Source organism: Haemaphysalis longicornis, unplaced genomic scaffold (genome assembly GCF_048455015.1).
Source record: "Haemaphysalis longicornis isolate Haplotype H1 unplaced genomic scaffold, Haemaphysalis longicornis Haplotype H1 scaffold_2, whole genome shotgun sequence".
Lineage (NCBI taxonomy): Eukaryota > Metazoa > Arthropoda > Arachnida > Ixodida > Ixodidae > Haemaphysalis > Haemaphysalis longicornis.
This window is the reverse complement of record NW_027526295.1, coordinates 259,919,854-259,929,475: the sequence shown is the minus strand read 5'-3', so window position 1 is coordinate 259,929,475 and position 9,622 is coordinate 259,919,854. Positions and strand designations below refer to the sequence as shown.

Genomic DNA, 9,622 nt, shown 5'->3' with positions numbered 1-9,622 from the left:
TACTGCGTCTTGTGGATCTTGTACCTAGTGCCTCTCAATTCTGACGAGTCCGAAAGTGCACATTGCAACACATGAAGCAGACAGGCATAGAGCAATGTGCTGTAAGGAGCCAGCTGCGTGTGCTGGCACCTATCAGCTGCAGGAAAAGGAAAGGGGTATTTCGAGAAGTGAAGAGTTAAATGTGCTTTTCATGAATACTGTGCCCAAAGAAGTGGTGTTCATGCATGGGTAATTGTAATAGAGAGCAGTCTCATTTAATTGGTTTTTAAGATTTCAAGGAGGTTCAATGAACACCTAGTTTTGTGAACTCTCACTTTGGCCAAATACCATGGAATTTTTTTGAAAATTTATGCCCAAATAGGTCATGAAGATGTTGCAACCTGGTTCAATTTGAAAGCATAAGTCTGGTAACTCTGTTGGTGCTATGCAAGCTGCAAAACCCTCTAACTTAAAAAATAAACAAAACTAAATTTTACTCTGTAGTGAGTGAACTGAGCAGTGGTGCAACTGGCAATGAAGGTGGCCGTGGGCATCTCGGCAAAACGTGAGTGTGTGACATTGGCTCAGAGATTCTTGCAGTTGTCTACTTCACTGGGGCCCACCCGCCCTTCTGCTACTTTCTGCTGCAAGTTTGATGCTTGCCTGCACCAGATTTTTGTTTGTAACATTTTATCTTGCAAGACTCAAATCACCAACCAGGCCAGTGGCATAGCCAGGGGGAAGGGGGGGTATCAAGCCCCAAAATTTTCAGTGATGTTTCCTTCTGTTCTTTTCAGATGTGTTTAAACTGCACTGATGATTTCCCAGATTGTAGTGCGAAAGATAAAGTAGCATTAGGGCAGAGGCACCATTGTTGCATATGCACCCCCCCCCTCCCCCCAAATAAAACTTCTGGCTACGCCACTGCAAACACTCAGGGCATGGTTTAAAGTACAACTGTTCTGTTTGTTTTTTTTTTTCCTTGGTATTACTTGAGGAAAGGTGATTCCACACCATCCCTTGCGAAGCCATGCAAAGAAAGCCCATATTACTACGAATATTCAGGGCATTGGCTTCTGTATCCAGCAACATTTCAAATTGAACAAGCCAGCTGCCAATAACCGACAGCCAAGGAAGTGCAAGGCCATAATGAATTCCAGGGCACCTTTTCTGTAGGGTTTGCGAGGAGGCATTACGATTTTCGGTAACCGTTGGCAAGCGGATTGTGAAAGAGTTTTTTTGTAACTTTGCAGAGTGCTCGTAAGTAAGGCATCACTTGGCCTTGCATTGTTGTGGCATGTACATACACCGAGCTGCACTAGCTAGGGTCACAAAAATTTTACAGAAAGTTCGATATAGCTTTTGTTACAGATCTTGGTGCATAGCCGCTGGTGGGCTTGGTTGGTCTCAAGCTGGGCAAACACTGGCGCAAAGTAGGAGAAAGAAGGGGGGAATTTCTATAGTTCGTTACACGGTTTGAGTCTCTGTACGCAAGTGTTACGCTCTGGGTGTGCGAGATTAAATAACCTCATTCAATGTCCATCCCTTTTCCCACACTCTGGCCAAAAGCGCACCAATTGGGTAGGTCCTTTCAGTCAAAACAAGTAAAAAACACTAGCACTGACGGGGCACTTTTCCCTCGCACAGGGTATGCCTCAGTTACTCAAATGACTTATCGAGAGGTCAAAAACCATCGTATACACCAATTCATGGCTTCAAGTAAACTGGCAGACCTCGTGAGATTACTTCGCACATTTACGCACCTTTGAGCTTGTGGGGTCAATGCATTCCGAGTGATTATTGCATTAACGAGGGGACACGTCAATCCACTGCGTACCAAGATTCATCAAAGGACGGCAAACAACTGTCTATTCATGGGGCTGTTTATGATGCTTAATTGTGCAATCCATCAACGAAAGGCTTTTGTGGACTACAAAAGCCTGTCAAAGTAATTCACACCAAAAGACAGTGATTGCAAATACGATGCTGCAATAATGAAGTTGGTTAGTGTCACCAGGCTTGCGCCTTCAAAGCACATAAGCAGAGATAAGTGCCCCAAGAATTTTTTTTGCCCAATGGGCCACTTAGGGCTTCTGCCTTAAAACCTGTAAAACCGGATTTTACCTAAAAACAGACAACCCTAAATGTGTGGGAAGGCATGCCGTTACCAAACTAAAGAGCGAACATACGATGACACCCTGTGGGATGCCAATCTGACGACGACAAAACTACAGACTAAGAAACTAGTTTCTTATGTGCAATTAAATGAAAAAGATGTAGTGAAATTCAGAACTCTGCTTGTGATTCCAAAATATTCAGTACTTTTGAGCTGATGTAAGTGTGATACTCTTAAATGCCTTTTAACAGCGGAGCTGTTGTAGCTGGCCGTAATGTGTGGCACGTAATGTGTGGCGTGTAATGGCACGTAAGGAGTGCCTTGCTTTACCAACCAACAACACCACAGTTGGCGCAACACCTGCTCCGCGGAACCTTGACACGACTCCAGGAATGCCACGCATGCGTCGTGCACGTACATGCCGCCGCTGCGCCCCAGCTGTAGTCAAGTGATACCGTGCATGCGCCCCCCCCCCCCGTTGCATAGAAGAGCCTGTGCACTGGTGACCTTTCCCAAGAACACGCGTGGCATCTTCTGCAGACGAACACCTTCCCTAATCCCACAAAACTGAACCTTATCCACCCTTCTCTATACCCCTCCCCAGAATGCCCTGCATGCGGTGCCCTCGCCACCCTTCCTCACATCCTGTGGGGATGTCCTAAAAACCCGTTTCCTTCATTACTTGTGCAGAGCAGTGGGAGAAGGTGCTGGGGAGCTCAGACCAAGAGGTGCAAACCGCTGTGGTCAACAGAGCTACCGAAGTCGCCACTCTGCACAAGCTAGGGGCCACTACAGACCCTTGGACCACAGAACGCTCAATAAAGTGTCTCTCTCTCTCTCTCTCTCTCTCTCTCTCTCTCTCTCTCTCTCTCTCTCTCTCTCTCTCTCTCTCTCTCTCTCTCTCTCTCTCTCTGGTGGCGGCGAGCCAGTTCTAGACATGGGGCGGCCGCAGAAAGTACGCATGCCCGAGAAAGAAGCCGCTTACCGAGAGGCACGCCGTGCTGCCAATCAAGAACGACGGCATCGATCGCGGTCCGACCCAGCACGTCAAGCTGCGGACGTGTAAAAAAATCTTGCAGCTTCGCTACGGTTCAAGCCTTACGCGACTTAGTGCAAGCTTCCCCAGTATGCTTACTACTGTTTTTGTTCTTGTGCATCCTTGCTTGTGAACGCTTGAGCACTAACATATCTGCTTTAAAGCCTACATATTTAAATAGTGTAGGGCATGCTGTTCATGCCCTACACTACACATAATGTAGTTGACTGAACGTTCACTACTTTAATTTACAGAGTGTGGAGGTGGGTGATATTTGATGTAAATTTGTCAGGGAATAGGCTGTTTGCTTGGTTTAGGAAGGGGATAACGGGAGAATTTTCCCAACTTGAAGGTAATGTCTCGTGTTCCCGGAAGCAATTCTAGCTTGCATTTTCTTACAGTTTTTCTTATCGTAATTAAAGATGGCATCTTTTTCCATTGAATTAGTTGATGTGGTGGTGTGCAATGGGTCCAATTAAGCTGATGCGAAAGGAGCAAATATGTACTTAGGAGGTGGACGTGGGAGAACAACTAAGGGATCTGGGGAAAGAAATGGTCATGGAAAGAACTTTCTTGTTTCAATCATCTATACTTACTAATAACATGCCAATTACGTGTTTCTAAACATATGGTGAGCTGCTCTCGCGTGTTTATGAAGAACTTGCATACTCTAGATCTGTGGGTACACACTAACACTGGTGAATAGCACTCTATAAGCTCGGTTTGACGTTTTTAAGTCTCACCAAGCGACTAATGGAGGCTCATGATAACATAGCAGGCGTATGATTGCAAGTTCGCGCAAAGTTGTCTGCAAGCCTATGCTAAAACTGAAACTTTAGTCCCTGAATTTAATGCACAACTTGCCTGGCGCAGTGTGGGGCTAAGTATTTGGTCTGCAGAACATAAAGAAAGTTGGATACTCCAAGACGGCATTTTCTCTACAACGCATGAATATACAAGCAGACCTAACAAATGCGAGGTCGCGAAATGATCTACAGGGCATCACCATGACATGACGGAATCCTAGCGCTAGCTGGCACTCCTTGTTGGAAGCCAAGCGTCGCCTTCGCGAGACCTTTCTTTCTTTTTTTTTTTTTTTTCTCAAGAGCTCTTACCTATATACGTATACAGTTTATTATTGTATGGAACTCTATGCTCTGACCGGCAAAATTAAGTGAGGGGGTTTTGAGAGCATCTCTACCGCCATTAGTGTAACTCGTAGCTGGCACGGACCAGTTTGAAGTAAAATGAGCAATCTTTTGTTTTCTTGTCACATGTCAATCAATGTGCATTCATGTTCTTGCATGCCTAATGTTTGGAGATATGGTAGAAATATGCAGGGATTTTTCGACCTCACCTTGGGGATTCTCTGAAACAAAGATTTCCCTGCCCTTCCACTCTGTGGAGAAGGGTGGCTGACAAAGCTGTGGTGTGTAATGTCGAAGTAATCTTATAGGCTCAAATTGTCTTGTTTCCGGATATTTACGGTAAAACAATATTTACAGCCATTTTCTGTAACAATTAATACTTCCTCCATAGATGGACCTGTGTTGTAATTCTGTAGCCTTTGCAAATTCATGTGAACGTATATGATAAGGAAATAAAACTTGGCGTAATGGTGGAGTTGTCTCAGTGGTTAATCGTCATATAAATTTGCCTTGGGAGACTTTCGATAACATAAGAGCTAGAGAGAGAGAAAGAGAGAGCGAAAACATTTATTGCCAAGTCACTAGCTGTTTTCTGTTATCATACTGCCTCTGTAGGTGTCCATGCTTCATTGTGCAACACACGATGTGGGAAAGCCAGCCTACAAAGGCCAAGCCTCAATACCTTGATTGACAGTCGGCTTCACCTCTATACATAAATGCATTGTTGGAAAGATATAGTTCCAGGGGCAATAGTTGTAGGTGAAATTATTAAAGCCCAAGGACCTTTTTTATGGGTTTTTCCACACGCTGAGAGCATCGAAGGCATGGTACAGTTTTACCGTTTTAAGATCACGGGGATTTTAGTGGGCGCCGCAAGATAGCGCTACGCTCGCGTGCGATTCTTGTCTACATCGCTCTGTGCCGGAGATAATCTGCAGGATCCTAGCCATAGACAGCGCCGCTGTATAAGAAGTTGGCAACAGTGGCCGGTGTCGGCTGCCGTTCCTTATCAGCACCTCCGCCACTCCGCGGCCAACGACCTGGCTTATCTAAAAGCATAAAAGGGCGGTGAGCTGACAAGGTGTCCCGATTCTGTGGCCGCACATTGGCAGTTACCGGCATCATGTTCGTCAGGTCGGCAGTGAGAAATCTACCGCTCATTAGCTGGCGCCGTCTCGGAATTGCACGGCAGTCTACCGCCGCCGCCGTGGCTGCGGAACCAGTGCGGAATCCCGACATCAATTTTACGCAGGTGAACTATGCGATTACCTTTCATGCTTTTCATTGTGATAGTTCTGGCAGAAACAATCCCACAGCTGATGTGTTGAGGAGCATGTCTGCGTGATTTTGTTGGAAGCAGTGCATGCAAAAACAAAAAAACAAAAACCATAGTAGGCGACAGCGACTGCCGGCGGGGGCATTAGTCGCCGACGTTTGCCGCATCGGTCGGTCAGTAGTATTAGCTCTATGGTTGGTCGTCGCCGGCCATTAGTTCTGCGCAAGCGCTGCTGTAAGAAAAAAAAAAAAAAGTGTTGGAAATTCCGTCGATCTTTTTGGTGGCGCCCCAGGCAAGGGTGTGTTTAGGGGTGTGTGTGGCATATATGCATTCCTCCATGGCTCTATCTGGGTGGAAAGGATTTTTATTCAGCTGAGCCTTGTGGGAGTGGAGCCTTCTTACAGGAAGCCATGTGCCGCCCTGGATGTTATCGCTCTCTCAGCCAGCATGATCTGATCGCAAAGGCGGGAGCTGGAGAACAGCGTGCCCCACTTCTCGGGGGAATGGGGACTGGTTGGAGGGGGCAAATCGAGGCTCTGGGTTTATTCAAGGATAACATGCACAAGTGTTCCTGACTGCATACAGAACTTTCATTGGGCTTCGTGTTGATTTGGGAACATCAGGTGCATCATTGTTTAGTGGGGATACGTGTTGGTTTGCACAAGTCTGAGTGTAGTTCCTTGAGTAGTTGTGGGTAAGAAAACGGCAGTGTTCTGGGACAGCGTCTGTAGCGCTCTGTAATTTCCTGGTAGGTTATGAGCAGCATAGGATTAATCAGGTGAGTCCTTCGTGGCCTGGTGATAATTGCCCTCCAGGGAGGAGTGGGCTGACACCCACACCACCCCGAATACCTTCTGGCGACTTGCTTGACAACCTCGAATACCCTGTCTGGTGGCTTGCTTGACAGTATGCGGTATGTCATCGGAGCCACCCAGTCGGACTACTTCTTGTGAGTCTGTAATTGACATTTGCCTTCGTTTGTGCGAGAGCTAAGGCTATGGCCCGTTCGTCCACTTCTTGCGTTGAGGCACGTGGCAGGGTTGTCGCAGTGACGAGATCCGTTTTCATTGTCACCACCACTACTTTGGGTGAAGGGGGTGGGGGGTATATGGCTGCATCTGTGTAGACCACTGTGGGCAGACATCCATACTTTTTGTCCAGAGCTTTGGCTTTTGCTTATCGCCTACCCTGATGGTGCACGGGATGCATATTCTTAGGCAGTGGACGTATTACTATGTGCCTTCACCATTTCTCCGGCATTTTCTTTGTCGGGACAACGTCCCCTACTGGCGTCAATTTAATTGTGCAAGGACCTTTCGGCCCGTTTGGGATTTGTGCGAGGCAAGCATTTTGGTTGGACAGGTGACTTTCAATTAGCTTGTTGCTGTGTTGTGTAGCCCAATGCTTAGCCTGTCTGCGGACACGCTCATTGGAAGGCCCAGCGCTCGTTTCGTTGCTTTCGTGATAACGGCGTTGAGTTTGTTGGTTAATCTCTGGTTTAGTACGGCATATGGCACTGAGTAAATTATTCTTAAGAGGATGAAAGCCTGGACGAGATGAAATGTGTATTTCTCTTTCGTTCCTCTGTGCTGGTTGGGGACTCGTGATCATGTGTAGCAGCTGTTCTGATGTTTTTGTGAGCCGTGGTATCATTTGGCCATTCTTCGCTTGGGATTGTATCAGAAGGCTTAGAATTTTGAGTGCTGTGCAGGGTTTAGTGACCTGTTTCTCAAGGGTGACCTGGATGTTATCTTCTTCTCATTAGCGGTGGTGGCACCGAACCACAGGAAGTTCTGATTTTTGGGGTGAGCAGGTCTATCCACATTTTTTTGCACACTGTTTAACGATATTGGCGGCAAAATGCAGAGTGCCCTGCAGACCCCCCAATGAATCAGTCCTCATCCACTGGGTTGCATCAGCTGCATAGAGGGCGAGTCTAGGTTCGTTACACCCTCCAGCCGCCCCAGGAGACCCAGGAGTACGATGTTGAACAATAGTGCAGACAGTACTGAGCCCTGAGGGGTCCCCAGACAGCCAAGGGTGATGGGGTGCTCCTTATCTTGATTGTGGCTTTTCTGTTGGACAGAAAGTCGACAATATAGTCATATGTCATCATCTTCTGCAGCCTGTGCTGTTCAGGTTTTGGAGAATTTACTGTGCCACGTTGTCAAAGGCCCCCTTCAGATCAAGTGCAAGGATGGCCCGTGGTGAGTGACGAGTGGCAGGGACGAGGATCTCCTCCTCCAGTTGAATTGGCACATCCTTGGCCCCGAGGTCTCCTCTGAGTCCGAACATTGTGTCTGGAATCTGCTTGGTCTCGTCCAGGTGTTTCTGAAAACTCTTCAGTAATACCTTTTACATAATGTTGCCTACGCAGGACGTGAGAGCATTTGGCTGCAAGTTTTCGATGTATGGTGACTTCCCTGGTTTAGTTGTGAAGCAGATTTCTGCAGTTTTTCATTGTGCTGGAACTTCCACTTCAGTCCAAACGTTGTTGAAGTGGTCTGTGAGAGTTTGAAGGGCTTCATCGTGTAATTTTTTCAGAACTTTGTTAGTGGCCTGGTCTGGTCCTGGGGCACTAGCTTTTGCTGCTTTAGGCAATGGCTGCCGTGACTTCAAAGAGCTGTATCTTTTTGTGGATTTTGCCGTTCCATTTCCCAGTGTATGAGGCAAACAAGAGATTGGGAAAGAACTTTGTGGCAATAATAAAGGCAGTGCATTGCTCTTTGAGGCTGGGGCTGGCTGATTGAGAACTGAAGTTTTTATGGGCAAATACTCGCCCCAGGATGAGACGTGTGAACCGCGGCAAAGATAAACATCAGCCACGTAGTAATAGAATGCCAAAAGATCCAGCCAGCTAGGATTGGGGTGCCTAGATTGCCTTCTTGAGGCAGCGCCTAGAGTGCCTTCTTGACGGCACTCCAGCTCAGCGCTGCAGCCATGGCTAGAGTGCCGTCCAATGACATTTGAATTTTTAAGACTGGGCTGACACAGCCAGTGTGTCTGCCAGTGTGGCGTAGAGGATCAGTCTAAGCTTCCTGTTGTTCAGGTCTGGGTCTTGCCTCTTTTTTTTTTTTTTTTTTTTTTTTTTACATTTTTAGTTTTTATTGTAATTTTCATGGCTTAAATTTTCGGTGCTTTACATTTTTTTTTCTGTTCGTTAGGTTATGTGAGGTTAGTTTACATTATGTTAGCGGAAGGTGAAGTAGTGCCAAACGCTCCATATTTTTCATCAAAACACCGGTGGATATTGCTTTAGTGGAGTGCTTATAGTACCTTTGGATGACACTCTAGAGGCAGCCTATTGCTAAACAGCGACTAGAATATTGGTAGAAAAAAAGCAGGAAAGAAAGGCTCTGAACAGCCAGAGACAGTAGCAGAGCAGAATTAAAGAGAAATAAGAGTTGTAGATTAACTAAATTTAATTAGATGACTGACGTAGATGAGATGGTGCATGCCGTCTCTCCGATTCAAAGGGGAGGCCATTATTCATCATCGTCATGGTCAACAGTTGCAGCAAAAAATTGTGAAGTCCACTTACGAACATGAAGGAGTTACAACAATTACACGTTACACACTGTGGAAAAGGGGGATGGGAGCAAGTACTGAAGGGCCACTGTGTTTAATTTTTAAACAATCTTAAAATTTTAATGTAAACTTGCAAACAAGTGGGTAGGATGACGCTCGAAACTGACAATTGTAGTTTACTAGGGTCTTTTTTTCGGCTACCTCCTTTGTTTTTTACTGGCGAGCCTGATCATTAGGGGTTTACTGGCACTGGGAATTGAGTTATTGGTGAGGGAAAAAGGGGTGTAGTGGGAGGAAGGAAAGCGGAATATGGAGAGGCAGAGTACAACGCAGTTCCATGGTGGGGTTGGGAAGTGAGCATGTCTGCTTGAGGAGCTGAAAGATGTTTAAACAGCACATTAAGCGTGTGCCAACTGTTTATGTTGGATCTACTCCATGTTAAAGGAGCCATGAAGAGAAAACACAAGTTTGGTTCATTCAAAAGATTGCCTCGTTAGAATCATACTGACACCACTTTTAACGTAAACTTCGCTCAAATA

General features: G+C 46.3%; 1 protein-coding gene across 1 annotated transcript in view; it reads left to right on the top strand.

The window, feature by feature from the left end:
• The first annotated feature begins 5,252 nt into the window (after window positions 1–5,252).
• Window positions 5,253–9,622, top strand: part of Aldh (Aldehyde dehydrogenase) — a 17,464-nt gene continuing 13,094 nt past the window's right edge. The window contains exon 1 of the mRNA XM_077700332.1: window positions 5,253–5,531. Within this exon, the coding sequence (XP_077556458.1) occupies window positions 5,403–5,531 (129 nt within the window). The 5' untranslated portion in view covers window positions 5,253–5,402. The remainder of the gene's footprint in view (window positions 5,532–9,622) is intronic.